General features: G+C 41.1%; 2 protein-coding genes across 2 annotated transcripts; both read right to left on the reverse strand.

Moving 5' to 3' along the window:
* Positions 1-1,070: 1,070 nt before the first annotated feature.
* si:dkey-283b15.4 (cytohesin-2) lies at positions 1,071-9,339 on the reverse strand. Its single transcript, XM_034128009.1, has 12 exons — positions 9,273-9,339; positions 6,392-6,542; positions 5,644-5,710; positions 5,440-5,558; positions 5,276-5,356; positions 4,964-5,076; positions 4,059-4,207; positions 3,836-3,947; positions 3,097-3,173; positions 2,317-2,388; positions 2,043-2,197; positions 1,071-1,158 (listed from the first exon to the last, which is right to left on the reverse strand). Exons 1-12 carry the CDS (start codon positions 9,337-9,339, stop codon positions 1,071-1,073), a joined length of 1,251 nt encoding a protein of 416 aa, XP_033983900.1.
* Positions 9,340-9,774: 435 nt separating this feature from the next.
* On the reverse strand, positions 9,775-22,577 carry sphk2 (sphingosine kinase 2). The gene is made up of 8 exons (XM_034128008.1): positions 22,490-22,577; positions 18,991-20,564; positions 16,970-17,119; positions 16,618-16,712; positions 16,330-16,445; positions 15,931-16,134; positions 13,212-14,796; positions 9,775-12,176 (listed from the first exon to the last, which is right to left on the reverse strand). Exons 2-8 carry the CDS (start codon positions 19,451-19,453, stop codon positions 12,114-12,116), a joined length of 2,676 nt encoding a protein of 891 aa, XP_033983899.1. The 5' UTR covers positions 19,454-20,564; positions 22,490-22,577; the 3' UTR covers positions 9,775-12,113.
* Positions 22,578-22,788: the final 211 nt, after the last annotated feature.

Raw genomic sequence — 22,788 nt, forward strand, 5'->3', positions numbered from 1 at the left:
CTCAAAAATTCCAGCTGAAAAACATGATGCCCCCCTCGAGAGCTGGCAGAAACGGCACCCTGTGTAGATATGACGCGCTCATTATAAGCTAACAATTTCGATAAGTGATGATTATACACTAAAGAAAACCTAAAGGTGAATAATATATTCCACTTCTCTTAATAGATCCACCACAAATCCTACATACCTGTCCTTTAACTAAAAAAACATTTGTAGTATTTGAATATTGAATTCACATTTTTCTGGGGTGCACACAACCAAGGAAGGCAATTTCTCATTTAGGCAGCGTCATCCTAAATGTGAAAGAAGACTCCACGAGAACTGAAGCGGCTTGCTACTCTGAAAAAGACCATATTCACACTAATGCAGATGACAAAAACATAGAAGGCTTTGTGTCACCATTGTATTTTCAGAGAGTATTCTTAAAGGCCAGAGCACATAGAGAGAAATATTAAACCTCTTCTGCACAAAGGCTGCTTCAGTCAGAGGCCTGACATAGTTCTGCTGAACAGCTGTCAGTTTTTTTAAAGTGTTGTTTGTGATTTACAAGGCAGTTATGAGGAAATAGAGAAAAAAAGATTTCCAAACAATAATCAGGATGCCCTAAATCTTAACAATCATAGCCTTTTTAAATCCTTCCTGGTCCCTGCATTTTGGAAAACAGGAAAGATTTGTTTCTGAAATCACCAACACTAGTCTGAATATGGTCTAAGCCCAGTGCACAGATCACTTAGATGCTGAACGAGAGAGGGAAGTGGTGAGAAGACGGGACGGACCATGTGCTCTGGTTGTAGTGTGTCAGGGTGTGTATACCAGCAGTAGTGTAAGAAACGAGTTAACAAGAGGCAGCCACGGCAGGGAGCGCTTCACTCTGAAGGAGCTGTTCAAGAGTCTGGTAGACAGGGTATCAAGGAGTCCTCTTATCAGGGAGAGGATGTGTTTGAGGACGGCGGAACGAGGAGCAACTAAACTTATGGACAGGTAGTGAGGAGCAGGGAAGAGAATGTGTGTCCTGTTGGAAGGAGGATGAGAAGGACAGAGGAAGACAGGTAGAGAATGAGTTGAATACTCTACGGTTGTTCCTCCTTCTTCTTCAGTGATATACGTTTCTTCCTCGCAGCGAGCATTTCGTAGAAGGGATCAACACTGACAGCAGATCTGTAGGAACAAACAAACAACAAAGAAACACTATTGAGTCGAGTGGATTATCAAAATACAAACTAAATTGGGCGCTTCACCTTGTGCTTCACTTTAAATGAGTTGCTCTGATGTCCTTAGAGGACAATAAAGGCGTAAAGATACATTACAAATATATATTAATATACATGGATGAATTGCTAGTTTTAAAAACAACAACAAATAAACCTCAAATATTTTCTGTATACCAAATACTTGGGGTATTTTTTGCTCAAATCTGAGACATGTCCGCGATCAGCAACAACATTGATTTTGATGCATTGCATCACATAAAATGACACATCAGCAAAGTCCCTTGGGGAAAACTGAAAAATAACTACAAATGGGGCGAAGCCTGCGAGCTAGTTCAGGCAGTCAACTCGAGCACTTATGCTGCATTCATACATAACGCCCCTTGCCACTCTACAGCCAACCAAACAGAGTCTTCTTATATAATATATGAAGCTCTATTTAACCTGCCAGATCTCTCTCCATGCATTGCTTGCTGCTGCAGCTACCTCTACGTCACTGCAGCTTGCCTGCCCCACCACCACCCCAGCTTCCACCTGTAGGCTCGGGGGTTAGTTATTTAATCATCACTCATCGTGCTATGCATATCTGTGGAGTGATGATGCCCGAGCCTAGTCGCCAAACTCAACTATATGCTGCTTCTAATAAACATGTTAAAGAAACACGCGAGTTGTCTGACTGAACTACACTTTGGAAGCCAGAGCTCTACGTCGAAAGGCAGATCTTAAAATTGTGGTTTTAATGGGTTTCCATTAAAAGATTTAATAAAGATAAACTTTCTCACTGGTCTACTGCTACCCAAACTTTTCCAATAATGATATTTTGCATTTCCATACTTGATGCTGTGGATCCATTCGTCCTTCTCCTCCGGTGCGGGGGCGGAGATACGGTACACATTGTGGTTTCCTTCTACTACCCTCCCATCAGCCTCCGTCTTGCACGCCTTAATCAGCTGACCACGGTTGTTGGGGATGTACAGCTCAAAGCAGTTCTTTTTGTAAAAAATGAAAGAATATTAATTAGATAAACAGTTACAGTTTGTTGTGAAATCTACAGTTATGGAACTATGTGATAACAACATTTGCCTAAACTGCAATAATTCAAACGTACAGGCTTCCTTGGGTCTTCTACCTCCCGGATGCTAAGGTTTTCCAAAGGAATGATACCTCGCGGCTCCTTATCCTGTCAGGGAAACACACAACAGCAGATTATTGGCAAAAGAGTTACAACATTAAAATGCCTGTAATGTGTATTTTTCTGCATTAACAGTTGCATTTATTTTCAATGCCTGTTGTTTCACTCAGAAAGTCAATAAATGTACGGCCAACATAGCAAATGAATGCATGCATCTGCCTTGTGATTTGTATCTTTTTCTTAGATGCAGAACTTAAAACCAGCCTTTCAGTAAGTGACACATTGTGTATTCATTGTTTGAATTGTAGTTTTAGCAAGGTGGTATCCTGAGCTACACTGGAGTCCTCCTGGTGTTTTGTAAAGCAGGTCTTTGAAATGTGGCCTCATGTGACCAGTCTGACTCGTCTCTTTTGTTGCGATTATGAATGTGGAACCAAACCAGTTTGTCTTCTGGGGATTACCACAGTCGTGCATTTAATCCTGGAGTTCAGTAACATAACCCCATTTTAGATACATTACATTATTGCCAATGGGAATACCCAATTTTACCCGTAGGCCTTAAATAACCTTTAAAAAACAATCACATTTTTCCAGAAGCCTTGCCACTGTAGACACTACCAGATTGTATTGCAAGATAAGACAACAATTTTTTCCCTCAGAAAACCCAATGCAAATAGAGCAGCAACATCCTGTACGACCTGCACCAGATAAATCTACAAGGAGTGGCAGATTCCCTCAAGTGTTGCACCGACTTACTGTGGTGTATTCAAAGTAATAAAGGCAGTTGTCTGTGAGAATGAACCATCGTCGTTTCCAGGTTTTCACGCGTCCCCCTGAAACACAAAAACATGCTCATTATGATCATGAGTGGGAAAAAGATTTCCTTCATGGGGGAAAAGTTGAATTGGGACTATTCTACTATTTCTAATGTCTTACAGCTAACTACGTGGCTAACGGTTTCAAACTACAACAACTGTCCGTACATACCTCCTGAGAAAACAAGCAGCGGCAGTAGAGGGTGGAAATCGCAGGGAAGAAGCAGAGACAAAAAGGGACCGGAGGATTTAGAGACAGAGGACAAATAGAGAAAGAGAGAGACAGACGGGGACGAGGAAGAGAAAGAGATTTTATTAGTGACAGAGTTCACAGGCCCCGCCATGCAAAAGAAAACATCAGATTTTTAGACTGCCATGACGCAGGAAAGTGAGTATCCTGTTCACCATCATGCTACGGCAATGTTCAAATGTCACAACGCTGAGAGATAAGGCAGAGAGCAGCAACCCTCAGAGACAGGAGGGCGTGTCATCAGAGCACAAAGCCTCAAGAGAGAACAAAGTACACTGCATACAGAACAGAGCACTGTCTTTTCACAATGGAAATACTTCTGATATCTGTAACACTGATATAATCCATGTGTTCAATTGTACAGGATCAGGGTTCAAAGGCAACATGAAATGAAGTAGTCCACAACAAAGCCTCCCTGGCATCATCTCACCGAGTTTGAGAAGCCAGCCCTCTCTGTCCGGGTTGAAGAAGGTGTGCGTCAGGTCGTTGCCGTCGTCCTCTGGGATTTTGAAGGGCTCATTTTTAATGCTATCGAAGAGATTCTGGAACAACACATAGGATAGAAGTAAAGTAAGCTCACTTGCATCTCTTCATTGTGTTCAATTTGTTGTAACTTAGCCATTTCCAAAAACAAAATGTAGATCTCATGGTACCCTGAGCAGGTCCTCGGGGAGGTCTCCCCCCTCGTTGATGCCTCGGTTCATCGAGATGAAGCGGTCCAGTCCGGGTTTGTCCCTCACATTTGGGTTGTGGAGGCTTGTGTTCAGCATAATGATGGCAAATGACAGCACATAACACGTGTCTGAAAACAGGAGGAGAAGGAGAATAAGACTGTAGTTCCACACAAAACATTTGATTATTTACTCAATTTAAATTAATATTAGAGAGAAAAACAACAGGTTTGGGCTTTAGTGAATAGTTTAAAGTCTAAATAACTATTTGAATGCTCTATTATTCTGCGTAATCCCTGTATTTCTGCACAATTGCAGGATGGATTAGGCTTCACTAATATGGTATTATACTATTTTTAGAAAAATAGATTCCAGTGGTGGCTATGTAGGATTATCTTTTAATAAAGTCCAAGTTAAAATGTAATGAAGAGAGAAAGATGAAATCTGTTTCAAAATTCACAAACTTCCCAATCCCAAGGGAGGCCTACTCCTGTATATCCTGGCATAAAAAGACACCAGACATTCAAAGCTACTCAATCAAAATCATGGCAACGAGCCTTGCCATGAGTTTTTTTTCTTAAAAACAAAAAGACAGGCATTGCTAAACCTCTTCTTAAACAATTAAAGGAAATCATGAATGAAAACACAGATGTTTTTACTGAAAAGTGAGGTTTAGGAATTGGCAGACTGCAGGGTTTCATATGAGGACATTTCTGGTAAGGGGCTTGTTTGTGTGAGTGCACGTGTTCTGGGCAGTGCCCTTCCTGTGACCCATCACAGGAAAATAGCACTTTCTTTAAAGTTGGCAGATACCAACCACACACAGAGAAGTCAACAATAGGTTGGCAACAGATCATCTCAGAGGAAATGCAGAATAACCAGTTTACCTGTGCTCTGGAAGACGCCGGGGTTGCAGTGGCAGTATCTCTGAGCAAAGGCCTCCATCATTCTGTCAATCTTCTGGGCTTCACCGGGCAAACGGAAACTCCACAGGAACTGTCTGCAGAAACAGGTCCAGGTTTAGCTCAAGTCGGAGGGAACATATTTGGCATCAAGGCAGAGTTAATACTGCTCTCTCTCTTGCATCATTGTAACCCTTTCTAACCTTAAGTGACAATGAGAGTTTCCATTGTGCCAGGAGACTATTCAAGACATGTTGTCCCTGGTTCAAACCAAAACGCCCAAAACAGGAAGTTTACCTGAGGGCCTGGACGAGGTTGAGATCAGTGAACTCATGGAGGTCAACGAAAGCCTGAAGAACTTTGAGGTTGAAGTCGTCCCTGCAGAACAGAAAGAAAGATCACAGTTACAAATGATTGTTACGTTAGGTAAGAAAGTCTAAAGATATTTCCAGGCCAAGCACCTTTCTCCCAGGTAATCTCCGATGGCAGTCTTGTTGAGGCCCTCTCCTTTGTAGAGGAACTGAGCGACGTCCTCCTGAGTGTGTCTGATCAGCTCGTTCTCCACCAGGAACACGATGCCCTGCAGCAGAGAGGAGAAGGGCCTGTCACAACACGGTAAAGACAGAGGGACGGCTGAGTCCACATGTGAAGTATGGAAGCTTTACCTTTTTGGGATCCATGTTGAATTTCTTCCTTCCCATCGCCACATGCCTGCTTTTCTGAAGAGTTTTACTGTAGAGAGCAGACATTTTGAATGTTAGAGAAAATAGCCTTTGCGGTATTTACATCACATCTCCAACACAAATCACTAAAGATCACAATACTTACTTAACCTAATACACTTAACATTAATACCATTGTTTTTCTTCAAGCTGTTAATTCTCATTTCACCATTTGATCTGAAATAACGTCCCTTTCTTTTAAAATAAATTAAATATATATATTAAAACATAAGCTCTCACTGAATTTTTTTTTTTTTTACGTATACCTTCATATTGCTTACCTAAAATGACAACTTTTAACCAGACAATTTATTAAGAACTAATATCCATTAATGACAAGACAACTAATGATCAACAGCACTTGTAGGCGCAACAATATGGAGGCATTAAACAAGATGAACACAGTTGAAAAGGTAATGAAAAAAGCATCAGGGACTGCAGTAAAATCTCGACCAGTTTCATTTTGACACGGTAATAAAAGGTGGTAAGACTCCAGCTGAATATGGTGATCTGAAGTGAATACAAATGCCGGTGTTTGCTGGGCTTTGTTAGCTTTTAGGACAACTACAAATAATTGTAAGTGATAATGTATTTGAGAATGTTGAATAAAAATATGCGCACATTCTGGCGATCAAGAAGCCAGCTCTTGTCATTTGTCTTGTGCAAGAACTGAGCATCTTATTCTTCCTACCTGCCCTCTGTGCTGGTCTCCAGTCCCTCCACCTCCATAATGGCCTCTCGTAGTTCCTCCCGGAGTCTCTGGATCTCCTGCAGCAGGACGCCCTTCCTCCTGCGGATGTCCTCCAGCTCAGAGCGCTCCTCTGGGCTGAGGTCTACTGGGACTGTAAGGGAAGAGAAGAAGAATGAGTCCATTACTGCTGAGGCAGAAATAACATTTTGCAACGGTGCGCTAAAAATCTGACACAAAAGGCAGATTGTGTCTTTATTAGTAATATAAAACGCCATGAAGCACAACTCTTTTGAGAATTGCATTGTTTCTCAATGTTGCCATGAAAGACTCAATCTATCATTATCTTACAATGGAGAGGATTGGGAGAAGTGTTTAGTTACAGTGACGACTGTAGTTGGCAGTGGGAAGACACTCGGTGAAGACATGTACATTTGTTTTAACAATTATAACTTTTTATCATGGCAAAGTTTGTTCGTACTGGTTTCCGACAGCCAGGTTTAATAATAAAACATTTATCCCACAGACTAATCTAACAGCCAACCCCAGCTCACTGCTTCAATATCCAGATTAGTTTAAAGACTGCCTAATTATGTTGTGATGTCCTTTTTGTTTTATGTTTGTTTTTATATGTGTAACTCAATGTACCGCAGGTCTCCCTTGTAAAAGAGATCGTTGATCTCAATGGGATTTTTAACCTGGATAAATAAAGGCTACAAACAAACAAACAATCAAAATCATGGGAGATATATTTTCTTGCTCATCACTAGTGGTTTCAAGCGGAGAAATTAGTTTGAGTTGTATTTGGTGGGTGAAGAGATATACTCGTCTGATATTTCATCCACTTCCAAAACAAAATAAATATAATAAAAGGTGAATTAATTGTCATTTGTGAGACTCATTACAAACCGTCGGTAGTCCCTTTGCAAAGTGTCAAGTGAGGAAGAGTGACATGTACACTGAATGCAGCTCCATCAATCATTTCATTACATTTAAGATGCAACACAGGTAAAACAGAAGTATAAAGCACATTTTAAAAGTATGTTCTTGGCATCTACAAAGGCATACACATTATATTATGGTATTAAGCATGTAGATAAAGGTTACAATCAAATGGAAGACTTTTTAATTATAAAGCATCATTTCAATCATTAATAACTATTTTAAAGTTTGTTTCCCGTGGTTTCAAAGTCTACTTTACAGTTGAGTTACGCAACTTTCTAAAAGGTATTTACCAAAACTTGACTCTACCTGTTCAGGTCAAGACCATAAACCTCGACTTAACAAAACTAGACAATCCCAGAGAAGCTTACAACTCCTAACACACAGTTTCAGATTTGGAAAAGCTTGATTTTTACTGGTTAAAATGCAAATAAGGTAGATTTCACCATTATTTTAAATCAATATTACATTGAAACAAGTATCTTTTATTTTCAAATATTTGAACTGTGTAAGAAAAATACATTTTCTTTAATAACTTGGTTCAATGTGGTCTAGGTAAGAAAATAGCAGTGACATCTGCCCTTTTTCATATATTCACATATTCACTCACAGCATAAATATGTAATAAATATGTCAGCCGGTTTCACGCAGTGTTAAAGCTTTACCTACAATGTCTAACACGCTTTCACAACAGTAAGAGGAGCTCAGGAGCATGTTTGTGGTGGAGTGGTGTTGTAAATCACCCTATGGCTTTTTCAATTATTGTTAACTTTTAAGTGTGGGAACTAGGAAGACTACATGTTAGAAACACATCTAATCCTAAGGCAATACAAATAAAAAAACAACAACAGTAGTCTCCAGATGATGAACCCCATGAATAAATAATGTTGAATAAACAGCTCTCTCTCAGTAGACTGGAGTAACGCTAAGTGTACCTTATATACTGGCAAATGAACAGTGGTGGATAGTAACTAAGTACATTTACTCAAGTACTTTTACTTTACATAAGTATTTTCTGATTACGCTTCCACTACATTTTGGAAGCCACTATTTTTACTCCACTACATTTATTTGACAGCTTTAAATAAGAGTTGTTAATATTAAATGTATTAGCTAATACAACATATAAATCATTTGTTAAATAAACTTTAATAATAATAAAAAATGATACGTTAAATATCAGGCAGCAGTATATAAAGCTATTCTAATCATCCAACATTGACCAGCTGTGGTAGACTTTAGACACATTAATGTGTAAAGTAATTTAATATATATGATTCGGAAATGGGCCATTGAGCATCATTGTTGGTACTTGAAGTATATTTGAATGCTAGTACTTTTACTTGAGTAAGATTTTGAATGCAGGACTTTTGCTTTTATCAGAGTATTTTCACAATTTGTATACATGTCCCACAATATATGGATCGATGGTGTGTGAAAAATGATGATTCGTGATCCCGCAAAGCCTCCATCAGCAGTGTGTTTAGTCTGAAACTAACAGCTGCTCTAAAACACCACCAACCACGCCCACAGTCTGCATCCACTGTGCTGTTTGATTCATACTCCACCAGACAGACAGACTACTGGTTACAAAACCAGGACAATTGTAATGAGCAAACCTCGATCTTGCTTAACTCGAAGGTGTTAAATGTCCATCGAGGTTAGCTGAAACCTTAGCTCCGAGCACAGAGACATTAATCAATATGTAGTTGGCGTCAGGCTAAGCTAATGCACCGCTGTGGCTCATTTTACCCTGAATGTGGTTTACGTGTTTGCCCACACTTTATGGAAAAGACAGAACCGGGTATATGGTCAATATGTGTCATGTAAATGTTAGACAGGTTGAGCACTGTCACACCTGAGCAAATACACTGAACCAGTAGCTACAACTAGCCACAGCTAGCTAGCGACATGCAGATATCTCGTTAGAAAGCTCACTTACTGTAGTCCAGGTCATCCATTTTTGGTGCTTTACTTTTAGGCATTAATAGTTCAGAGTCGACTGTCATTCAATCCAGAAATGTAAGGATATATAAGTAAATATATCCTAAAAACTAAGGTGGAAAAAATAGAAAACCCCTGATGTCGAAATGTTGGGCCGGAGACAAAGAAGGTGGCGACACCGGAAGCGATGTTCTACATCCGGTCAGTTGTTTTTCAATATAAAACTATACCTATCACACATTACATTAACGTTAAAGGAAAGTTGTTTTGGGTCCTGGCCATTTCACTCGGGAAATCTATTCGTTTATTAATGGAAAAAATGTCAATGATTTAATATTCTTTTTTTTTAAAGATATTGTACCTTTTTTTAAATCTCAGAATTACTTGATGTTGTGGCAATATTCTCTTTGGTACACTAATGCTAATAAACTAAAATGAATGAAATAAAGATTGCTGATAAAAGAAACTGATTGTATTATATAGATTTAAAGACTCACTGGTTACTCATCAGGTTACATTTATTCAAAAATCACATATAACTAATAACTGTACATTGTGTATGTGCATATTTCATATATTCACATTATTTTATTAATAATTACAATTTCATTACAGGCAGTCCACTACAGACATCTTAACAGCATTATCAATTTAGGGTTATACCATAGGTTGTACCCGACATTGTCCTATTAAATGTGCCTCACTGCGCTATGGCCATAGACAAAACATGGTTCAGGTATGCGAGCTAGATTACTTAGCATTGAGAGCTAACTTTTTGGTATAAAACGTAATGAAAGTGAAAGTATTTTGTTCTATTTGGTACTGTTACAAGCCTTAACCCAAAGTGTGTATGTACATGATGAAGCTGTGTGAGAGCAGAGTAGTTGTGGTAGTCAAGTTGAATTGTGCGTTCTGAAGAAAACAAATAATAAGAAAAGAAGAAAAATAAATGCCTGGTGAGCAAAGAGTTTTACTCAATTTTCAGCAGTCAGGTTTAAACAGTTCATGATCAGCAGCCAGCATTTACAGGCTTATTTTTACAAAGGCATTGATTTGTCCAGGCATGACCAGGACATACAGTATGTAGACGATGACCCAAGCAAGCGGCACATAATCGTACTGATTGATACACTGCACATGGTTTTATTAATCCTTTTTCCTGATCAAGAATATCAGCAGGGTTTAATATTGCATTTAAGAAAAATAATTTATAAAAAAACGACAATTCCTATTATGGGCTCCAGTATCTGTGGTTTGGTTTCACTGAGGAGCCAATAACCATCTGAAACATGTTCTCAAGATACGTTCCATTCAAAACCCAATCCATCAGGGTGATTCTTCAAGGGAAAGTTGTTTTGTGTCCATTTTAATGTATCTCTTGGTCATAAGTCCGTTGGATTTTAGTGTTGGGTCCTTGTTTGTCTCTACGAAAGGACTTTGAAATGAATGATGATTCTGTAATGAGTCTGTTCTACCATTCAAAAACTGTTCAAATCGAGACAATAAATATTTCAGGCTAGGACTGCAATGCGAACAATTTATTATAGTATCTTGACTCGGCTATTAATACAAGTGCATCCATTTTCTAGAATTGTGTCAAATTCTGCGAAACTCTGAAGATGTATCTAAACATTACAAAGCATTATAGTGTTGTGATTTTCTGTATTCCTTCAACTCCAGTTATTGTGCAAATTAAATGCACTACTTGCTATTTAACAGAGACAAGTAATGTCCTCTAAACTTCCAATTACTCAGAGATAGTGATATATATTCAAGAGATCAGTGTGATTCTGAAACATTTCTTTAAAATTCTGTCTAAAACCACTGAAGCTTGCTACGTTCAGACATTTTCTAGTTCAATATGTTGTAAATTGTGATAACATTGACATCATAATCGTGCATCCACTGGCACAAAAAAAAACAGACAGATTATTTTTCAAATGTCAGTAATGGTCACCGCTCAACGGCTCCTCTGCTCATACTAATGAACTAACCCTGAAAAGCTTGATGGCACTGCTCTACATTGAGTCACTTGCATTGACATCATTAAAGTGTACATTTCTCAACATTTTCTCCACTGATGCTTAAAGCAGTTGGTGTAGTGTGCTCTAAAGAGAACAGTAGTTTGGTGGGTCTACCATTATGTCTGAGTATATAAGCGTAGCTTGGCTTTGATGTAGTGGACGGACACTATGCTAGGTGGACAGACATTAAGAATATTTGTGTTTATTTTATAACATAGAGCAATAAGGGCAAAGGTACAACTGTACTGTCCAGTGTCAGATAAGGCATTCCTTTCATGGACGGAAGATTTATACTTTGACATTTGGTCGGAAAGATAAGAAGGTTGGGGCCAATTTTACTGGGATGTTGGCCCAAGTGAATCTCAGTGTATTTGTTGTAGCATGTTAAAGAACACATTTCTCTTAATTTGATCTTTCTATCTCATTAAAAGGCAAAATTCAGGTAGTGCTTCTCTGCATGCATACCACTACGTATACATCCAACACATGCACTATCTGCACTCAAAAAACCCTAAACATTCGATTGTTCTTCCCTCTTACTATCCCAGGCTGTGCAGTTTCCACGCTGAGCGTAATCCAACAGCTGTGCAATGAGGCGCATTTTCCATCCATTTTCAAATTTGCTATTATTCCCTGCAGTCATGCTCCATTGATGCGTGGCTCGGTGGGTTATCCCTACATTAAACCCCAGGAAAGCAGTTTCTGCAATCCAGGCTCTCTCAGATGCTTGCCCTCTTTCAGAGTATAGATGACAAACAGAGATTACATAATTCAGTAGAGTGTTGTGTCCATCAATCTGCTCAACCAATCCCTGATTAGAATCTGGTAATCTTCACTCCAGAGTCACCAACGATGAGACGAGCCAAGGCGGGATGAACCTGTGAAATATACAAAAGGTCAATTATAACTAATGACACGTTTCACTTTAACAAATTAACATAACTTGACAGCATTAATAAAAGCATAAAGTACATCTGTAAAACAACAACAAATCTCCTAAGAAATTAGGAGAAAAGTAATTGTTTGAATAATTAACAATGAAATTATGATTAAAAGCTTAAATAAAACTAATTTGCTAAATTCTGCCTGGTGTTAATCATCATAGCTAAAAACAAATTACAAATTAAATACAGTTATTGATTTACTATAAGGTCCTATAAGGAATATTACAGTTACATGCAAATTATGTATGGCTGGATCTAAAGCAGAGGTTTCCAGTGAATGGAAGTGATACACAAATCATTAGTTAGTTATCAAAAGAAGGTAGTAGTTTAAATGTGTGTGATTAAGTTAAAAACTTAAAGGGGACCTATCATGCAAAATGCACTTTTGTACGTCTTTTATACATGAATATGTGTCCCCGGTGTTCCAGGGAACTCACCAAGTGTCAGAAAACACAACCCTCTCTATTTTCCTCCATACCCAAATCTAAAAAAAAAGGGCTGCAACGGATCTGATAAAAACTGATCCAGATTTGAACACGGTCCTGACGTCAGGACGGTGGCGCTACGGCTATTGGGCCAACTCCACCAATCAGGAGGAGACAACCACGGCCATTGCCGTTCGAAAGCGCTGGAGACGTTGTAGTACATATGCCAGGCCTGTAGATGGTGCTGTTCTCACAGAATCAGCCCTTGCTAAAACAGAGCTAAATAAGTGCAAATTGAGCGAAATGAGGCATGGCTAAAATGCATGATCTGTTTGGTATTTTGAGAAAAAAAAAAGTATAAATATGCCTTATATAGGTATGGTCCTACACTATATTATTCAAATATAGCATGATAGGTCCACTTTTACTTTGAGATACAATCGTTTTAGGGATTTTGACTGTTTCTCGCTCTTTCCCAGACACTAATAAATGCTTTTTGGGCAGATTCATATCCCATAAACTACAGTCAGTAAGTGTTGCTAACCTGCGCTTGAAGAGGCCCATAGGGCACCAGTTCTCCGTCCACAGTGAGGGTCCCTCGTGTGGACAGAGGCTGCAGCCTGAAGGCCTTGCAGGTGATGTGGCTCACATAGGGCGAGCTCACGGAGTGGTGGGTTCCTCTTTCCATGGCGAAGAACAGTCTCAGGAGAGTGGCTCTGGAGATCCCCGCCCGCACAAAGGTCAGGTGGATCAGCCCATCGTCAAACCTGGCCTGGGGTGCAGCATGAAGATCAGCCCCGAGGTGGGACTGATAAAGAGCCAGGACCAGGACAAAGTCTCCTTCAATAGTGACCCAGTCTCTGGTGGGAAGGGGTTGGTCGAGGGGGGGTAACAACTCATCTCTGGGGGCATTTAAAGGCAGTGAGAATAAAGGACGGTTCTTCTGAGGTCCTGCTGGCTCGGCAATGTCAAAGTTAAAAGTTGAGGACGGTGTGCGTAGCGAGGGGGAGGGCGAGGTGGAGTTTGGTGTGTTAGGACGGGGGACGAGGTAGGATGAAGAGTGGGGAGAGGCACATGAAGGGGAAGATGGGGGTGTAGGAGAAAGAGACAGGGAGAGGGAGGGAAGTTTCGGGGGGAGAGAGTTTGAGTGGGAGTGCTGGAGGAGAGAGAGGGGCCTCGGCCGGGAGGCGTTCTGGTTTTGGTCCAGGGTCTTGGGCTTGTAGGAGAAGGGAGAGTGACGGAAGGGGGAGGAGGAGATGGTGAGAGATCGCTCTCGAGCAACGTCCAGTTGGAAGGGCTCTTTCTGGTAGTAGGATCCATTCAGGTCCACGTCCTCCACCCCGAAGGACGAGCCGGAGTCTGCGTCCACCTCCTGGCTGAGCGGCTGGTTGAACAGGGCGTGGGCGATCTGGCTGGAAGGGGCTGAGTTCTTCCTCGGGGCCTTCCTGGCGTCCTGAAGACCCTCTGGGTAAGGGAGACAACCCTCTGGCTCTCCGTCTGCCACTCGCCCCATGTCCACCCCACAGCCCACTCTCTCCCCCTCTGCAGAACCACCACTGCCTTCCCCATCCTTCCCCCTCTCCTCCTCCTCCATCTCGCTGGAGTCTTGTTCTACCCTCCCCTCGTCTTCCCTTTCGTCCTTGATCCCCTCCAACCTCTCCCCCCTTCCCATATTGCAGTCTTCCCTTTCAATTGATTCTGAACTCTCGGAACATGTCCCTGACCTCCCTTCTTCTGCCTCCATCTCCCCCTCTCTCTCTCTCTCTCTGTCCTCTGCCAGGCTGCTTGCCCTCACCACGCCAGATCCCCCTCCCCTAGCCCTCTCCCTTCTTCTCTCCCTCTCTTTCTGCCTCTCCTCCTTCTCCCTCTCTACCTCGCCCCTCTGCAGGCTCCTCTGTTCGCTGATGCCCATGTCGGAGCAGGTGCGATGGATGGGCGTTCGACAGAATTCATCCAGGCCTTCTGTGATACTGCGGGAGAGGGGTCTCCTTGGGGGAGGAGGTGTGGTGTCGGGTGAGACGGGGTTGATAGAGGGAGGCAGGTAGGACAGACGACCCTTGTAGGATCGAAGAGACGCAATGCGCACCAGGGTGCCCAGGGTGAAGCGAGCCGAGCCCAGGCCACGATATCTGGAACAAGAACATATGTCAAATACATCTTACATGTGTAACCAACTACTTCTGCTAGATGGACAGCATTAGCACCGTGTGCACCAAATTAAAAGGAAAGCCTGGAAAGTTTAAAAAGACATGTCTCGAGACATTAAAGATGTTCTTCTTTTATATTTCAATAAGGATTAAATCTAACAATATGACTCACATTTATAGTTGTCACTTTTTTTTTTAAATAGTTTTTTTCATCCCAATCTTTCAACTAAATCACACAATGGTTTCTTTTAAGGCCCTGACACACCAGGCCGAAATCGGCCGTTTTCGTTAGTCGGACGACGAAGCGTGCCCTGTCGCCCAAACTCAAATTTGGTGTGTCCCGCACCGTCGGCCGTGACACGCCTTATTTGGCCTTTCATGGCCGACGAAGCGAAACGGTTGCTTGAGAATGTTTTCCACAAGCAACACTCCAATGGCTGATAGCTCCAGAACCGCACGAAACATGTTTTCGATGGACGAGAGTGAAAATGGAACGCACACGCTATTTGTTGTTTGTTTAGATCACGCAGTCTGTTCTTCTTCTCTGTCTTCCGGTTGTTGCCTCTTTTGAATGACGAATACACACTACCGCCGCCTGCTGGTAAGGAGAGTTATTGCCACTCACGCATGCGCAGTTCGTACGTGCTCGGCTGAAGTCTTTGCGGTGTGTTCCAGTGCGACACATGGCCAAGACGCAGGAGAACACGGCGACGCAACAGTCGGCGTCGGCGAGTTCTCTGGTGACTGCTTGGTGTGTCAGGGCCTTTATGCCTTCTCTGCAACTGACTTGTTTGATGTTTTTCTTTTAATATCATGCACTGTTTTTATCCCTTTTTCTTTAAATAGGTACATACTCCGAAGAAATTCTTGGTTGGGTGAAAAAGGGGGTGAGGGATAGGGAGAGGGAGAGTTGTGCTGATCTAGCATCTACAGTATGTGATTATATTTGTGTACATTTGTTTATCCCAAGGGCTGTTATGTTACAAAACCAGCAAAGATAATGTTGAAATAAGTACATCTTTCTTTTGAACAAAAGGTGTTATCACAAAAGTCAAATTGCAGGATTAAGAAAGCCAACAGCTGAAGTCCTTACAGTTGAATCAGTTACACACCCACCTCTCACTCTCAATGTCCACATCGGACACAAAGCCCCAGGCCACAGAAAGGAAAGAGAACAGTCTCCTGGGTGCTGCAGGACGACTGTTGACAGAGGGAGGAGGGCTTGTCGTCACGGAGATCACGTCCATGGGTCGGACTCCGCCTCGACAGAGCAAAAAGCAGCAGTTCAAAAGGAGGGGCTCCCGAAGGCACATGTCATACCTGACAAAGAAGAAGAAAAACACCCCGCTCAGTAAGCTCAGGAGAGAACTGTACAGACAAACAGGCAATACAAAGTCCGATATTCTGTTATTCAGAGATATCTAGGGCTAGATAACGAAGTCATGACAAAGACAACATTTGTCTTATCTTTAAACTCAAGAGGACAAACAACATGTGAGTTTTGAACATGCTCACCCTGCGTGGTGGTTGATGGAGCCAGCCAGGGCGTTCCCAGAGCCGCAGGGGAGAATGCCGACAGGTGTTTTTATTGCTTGTTCCCAGTCAGGACGCTCCATCAGCCCATTGATTACCTGCAAGAACACAACACAGAGATTTCAGAAAATCATATCAGTGGACCCAGTTTAAGATACATACATGTGGTATGAATCACAGGTAAATATATCCACAGTTATATATTTGCTTCTTTCAAATACCCCAGTATTCAATCATGTTTAACCCCCCATAACAAAAAGCATTACACACCTCATGCAGCAGGCCGTCTCCAGAGATGATGATGATGCCATCCCACTCTGGGAGCGATATCTCTCTGATAAGCTCTCTGGCATGGTTCTGACGCTCTGAGACAGATATATATTAAGTTAAACCTGGTTAAAAATCTACGTTTTATACATATGTCCATACTTATAATGCTGAAAAAGAGACTTTATCACAGATCCCATTTTCAGCAATATTATTCTTATATATTGTAGTATATTCTCTTTAAAAGGTAGTTCTTAATTCTATTCTAGAAATGCAGCAACTATAACGTAACCTAATTTCCACCTGGAGATCAATAATGTTATTCTGCGTGTATGTAAAAGCATTGGCATGTTACCTGTCTGTATAAGGTTGTAGCTGATGTTGGCCTCTCTGATCATTGGCAGGATGTGTGTCTGACACCACTGCATTGCCTGGCCTCTCCCACTGAAGGGATTGACCAATAACAGTAGTCGCCTGGGACGAGGTAGCAGACTTCTTGAAAATTCTGTATGAAAAAGAGCATGAATTAGTCAAAACTCACACAGTTCTTTTCCAGAATAAAGAAGGGAACTACAGGTTATCTGTATTTTAAAAACAAGCTAACAGGGAGCTGTCATCACAAGCTGTTGCCCAACCCTGGATCCTGAGTGCATTCAACCATTTAGCTTCATTTTACCTCACAGAATTCACTTCACACTGCATAATGGGTCACTTGAGAGCGCGTCTGTTAATCATTTAAATTCACTTACATGCTTATATAATAATAATAAAACAACATGGGATTTATATAGCGCTTTTCCTAATGCTTCATTGCTCTTTTATCAGCCCAGGTGTAAAGCTCAAATTACATAATCATCTTCTCTAGCTATCTCTGAAAATCTATCAAAGATTTAGTATGGTACGGATGGATGCCAGCGGGGAAAGAGATTACTGCACTCAGATAATCCTGGATTACCCAACAAACAACACAGAACATATCACCCGAGCTAACCACAGATATAATGTCCATACGCATAAAAACTCACAGACAGGCTATGAGGAACAGAAACTAGTGGTGTAACAGAAGGCTGACAACACTGGGAAGAATGGGGTGAACTGCAACAGAGTAGGAAATGGGGCAGGAGCAGACAACAAGCAAGAGACAGTGTTGTGATAGGTACATAAAAAACAAGTGATGGAGATTAAGGAGAATTAGGGTTAAAGATTACGTCTAAAATAGAAGAAGGAGACAGGAAGTGATGGGAAACGTGACGCCTACGGTCGGAAAAAAGATAAAAACACCCACACTAAAGTAAACACTGAGCGGTGCCTTGCTATCTGTTAGATTATTGAGGCTGGGAGATACAGGGCTTGGGAAGCGGTGGCATGCTGCAGCAGCCCCACCCTCTTTGTCTCTCATTTGACACTGAATGATACCAGCCGTGTGCGCAGGACAGATAAGGGTACAAAAACAAAGTGATATTACATAAATGTGAGATGTAGCTGAAACAAACAAACAATGGAAATCCAAACTAAATACTCTGGGAAATAAATCTCACAGCCTCTTACCCTGCATTAGTGTTAATCTCTCTTAGTGTTTTGCTACATAACCCCTAAAATGCTGAACTTCTCTTGGTACCATTTGTGTCGTCTTTGATAAAATATGTATTCTCTACTCAGTAGTCTTGGGTCATTGTGACAATAAGCTATATTTAGCATGCATTTACAAAGGAAGCATAAATCAAGGTGGCATGAGGCAACATTGTGTTTCGATTTAGTCAACACAATGACTTCAAAACTCTTTCAAAGAGACAAATATTATGGCCAGTCAAAGTAAATCACTCTATCAAGTACAGTTAACTAACCATGAACTACAATATATAGCTTTCAAAACTGCAGCAAGGACACATACATACAATTGACGTTATTGTGCACCAGTATGGTCCTGTACAGGGTTTGTACCTTTTTAGGAGACAACTAAAGAACTTCTCAAGCTCTTTCAATGTATTTAAACTCAAACTTTCCAGACTGACTCTAATCATATCTAAATGGTTAGCATCAATGCAGTTGCATACAACATTAAGTTTACATACTAACTTTATACCCAATGTATATTGTCACCGATACAAATCAAAATCAATAGATTGTCACTTATTTATTTGAACAGAAGTTCATTTGAGTTTTTTTAATTGTATGTTTTGGTCTGCTCCTTGTCTTGTGAGGCACCAGGGGACAACAAACACATATGACAACACAATTGTTTCATTTGAGTGATTGTGTAGATGAAGCACCCGATCATTTTGAAAATAAAGACATTTTCAAGGATTAACTTAAAATTCGAGCATATTCCTAACCTTTAAAACATTAACAGTTAAAACTAGTGAGAGGCACACTCACCGGTGTCAGCAGTGACGGTCACGTCTCGGAGTAAACACTGCACAGCAGCCGACCACCTCTCAGCCTCAGACCTGCTTTCTGCCAGGTAGGCCCTCACCTGCCTGCGTCGAGAAACCCCTTTCCGCCGTTTTCCTGGTGGGTACCAGTACAGCACGAGGAGGGGCGGCGCAGGGGCCCGGGGGCAACTGCACCCCACCAGCTCTGATAAAGGCAGCAGGAGACGGGCCTCCTTCCCTGGCCGTGGTGACAGCCGCTGGATATGTATGTGGGTGTGGGTTAGGGTCAAGGCATAGTTGGAGGCCGGAGACGGAGTAGGGGAGGCAGCGGGGGAAAGTCCGCCCGGACCACCAGGGCTGTTGGGGCAGCTGTTGTTGTTGCTGTTGCTGCCTGAACCCCAGCTAGCAAACTGGCCGTGAAGCAGGGCTTCTGCCGTGGAAGGTGAAGACGGTTCTGGAGATCGCATCCTCACTGCTAAAGCGGACAAAGTTTATCGGGAAAAAATGTGAGCTTAAGGGCTGGATTTTCTACAGTTAGATGCTTGAAGAGTTGTCAGTCTGAGAGATTTATCCCTGAAATCTCCTCAAAATCATTCTTCCTTTTCAATGTTGGGATTCAAGAGTCTCTTAGTTTCTGGTCTGTCGGTCCATTTCAGAAGTATGTCTTCATTTCAAAAGAAAAAAATATTTCCAGTTTAAAGGATCTTCTATTCAGAGTATGTATCCAGTGAAGATGGGAACAGCTTAAGATCAGTATTTGTGTCACAGTTAAAAAGCTCTCATGTCTTCGTCCCACAGTTTGATCTGAACTACAGCCTACTGTCAGCCTACACAATTTACTGCCAGTGGAAAACGAGTGAGCAAATCTCAAACATATTTAAAGACAACAGAACTTACAAAATTATATTTTCCACTACAAGATCAGTCATTTACACAGAAGTGTTCATCACAAAGATTGCATAAGTAAAAAAAAAAAAGTTCACATCACAACTTGAAGCCGCCAATGCGATAACAATATAAGGCAACTGAGCAGCTTTACAAATAAATCTTCAAATAATTACACAAATGGAAAAAACTAAAACTCTTTGTTGCATCTAAAAAGTGATTCACTAAGTATGAATAAGACAAACAAACACACCTGGTTTGAACAAGGAGGCTACAAAATTAAATTAAATTACTGCACAAGTAAATAATTCTGTGTAGAGGATGTTGCATGATAATTACTGGCCCACGTGTAATTAATGCCACAAAGATATGATAAGTGCTGGCTTTTTCAAGACCTTTGATACCTCTATTGCTGTCTTTAATCTCAGAGATATAGGAGGCAGACAAGAGGAGTAACTAGGCCAGTCCCCAAGACAGTAGAAGTGTGATACATTTAAGTTTCATCCAAACAAATACACCTTCATTATAGTGTACACCAGATAAGACAAATGGAGACTAAACAACAAAAACAAACAAAAAAAACAGAAACAAAACAAAAGACAAACAAGGAGACAGCTTCAGGTGTGTCCTTAATTTATGTCATGTTAATGTCCTTGAGTCATTCCTCACGTTCCCTCCCAAAAATCTTTGTTCCTGTATTACACAGAGGAGGAGAAAAAGACATACGTCAATTGTAGAAGTGGACAAAACAATAGCAGAACTTTAAAGTATGGGTGACTCACCTACACATATTTGAGATCAGATGGTAAGATTTTGATATTAAAGTAGAACAAAACGTAATACATTTAATCATTTTGTGCCTGTAATTCAATGGGATTCTACTGTACAAAGGTGAATATTTCAGACATTTTTACAATAAGAGTAGAACAAGTATAGAAGAGCTGCCATGATAAGAGAAGGAGATTACAGGTTACAGGATGAAGCAATACAAGGCCCATCATGCCCCTTGACCCCAAAAGGGTCTGAGAACACAATGACTAACAGTCACACATCCTCAACAGCCTTGCTGAGACATCACATTATTTAGCATGAAAGGTTCAATGAAACTGACCATGTCTGGTTGCTACTTTATTTCTTAAAATAAATGGGCTTTTGTGCAACAGGATTTGGGGAAACGGTGTCTCGACTCTATCACAATTTAATCTAAGATTTAGATTTGGCAATTTGCTGACCTACATGGGTTTTAGAGATTTTGCATCAGCATGCAACAATCTCAAATTGTTCCCAAAAAACTAATAAAGTTCACTACAAACTACACCTCTGTATGGGCTGTGACTCACTTAGATACATAGTTTCTGAAAAGTGTTATGGTAGAATTAATATTGAGTAGTTAATTATTATCATGAGTGTTATGTACAGGTATATAGATGGCAGTAATGTCAAAGCTCCAAGTCAGCAGGGTCCAGTTAATTAGACTGAAGAGCGTCAAAGTACAATTACTGGACTATCACCGATGGTGAACCCTAAATTAATAAACTGGTATCGTTCTTTCAAGTTTTATAACAGTCCGAAAACATTATGCAAGCAGAGGTGGAGACAGAATCAATACTTGGCTGATGTCCTGTCTTGATAAAACTCACACAAAAGCACTTCACTGATGCCCATTGTTGCACCTTGTGTCCTTGAAATGCAGGGCGGGACACCCAGAAATAATATCAGCAGGCTAATGTTGTCCCCCACACAATGAGGCTGTTGTTGAGTGACATCTGGGTATTTTGGGCAAATTTCAAGTTAGCTTTTTACTTTGAACTCAAGAGTATACACAGTGTACTTTAACACTTAACAGCGACGTTAAGAGCATGTCTAATAGATCACTACAACTACTGCAACACTCAGCTGCACACATTTTAACCAGGAGCAGAAAGAGAGCACACAATTAGATTTTACTCTCATTTTATTATTTGTTTTATTCCGGTTTTATTCAGTCCTGTTTTGCTAATAAGGGTTAGATGACGTAAAGTAAAAAAAAGCAAACCGTTAAACTTTACCGATGACATCCACCCAATGTTAGCGGTTAGCATGCTGAACAACTGAACTCTGGCTGTAGTTCAACAGTTACAGCAAAACTACACCGACTAGCCATTTCCATGACTGTGGCAGCCTTTGAAATAACCATAAACAGGCAAAACGGCGTAAAAAGTTACGAATCCTGACGTTAAATCAAAGGGATAGCCACCGCTTGCTAATGTTGTGACTACAGTAGCTACTGTAAACTGCTAACTGACAAGCGCAACACAGCGGTGTCAGTTAGCAGTGGTTAGCAGCTTTTAGCCTAAATTAAAGCTAACTTAAGACACCATTTCAGCTTTACTCTCTTGAAAATTACCAGTCATCCCCATGGGTGCACGGAAAAGCCCCCATTTGATAGTTCAAGTCTGATATGTTGATTGATGAGGAGGTAGCCAAGTTAACGCAGGTAACGTTAAGCTAACTGTCGGTTTAAACTGACTCCATGGTGCCGGACATTCCTAACTTTTAAACACTTATATTTTTGCTAGCTTCGGCTTAGAAAGAACAATAATAATGTGACATATCAAAGGAAAAACAGCCAAAATTACCTCATCTTGTCTCCCCCTCACGACGACAGATAGTCACTGAATGCTCGGTGCAGGAAGTGTCTGGAGACGCAGGAGCAGCAGCTTTGAGCGGCGGAGAGGAAGTCCAATGGCGATAAGGAAAACATTGCAACACCCACCGACATTCTCCAATCATTTACAGGACAACACTTCCTGGACAACTCATTTTCCCCCTTGCACACTCATAATCAATACTGATCAAAACATTCCTGACGTCAGATTTACGTGAAAACCTCAGTGACTATAAAAGGAAATAATACGGTTCTGAGCGACGGAAACAA

The sequence above is a fragment of the Trematomus bernacchii genome, unplaced genomic scaffold, assembly GCF_902827165.1.
Source record: "Trematomus bernacchii unplaced genomic scaffold, fTreBer1.1, whole genome shotgun sequence".
NCBI lineage: Eukaryota > Metazoa > Chordata > Actinopteri > Perciformes > Nototheniidae > Trematomus > Trematomus bernacchii.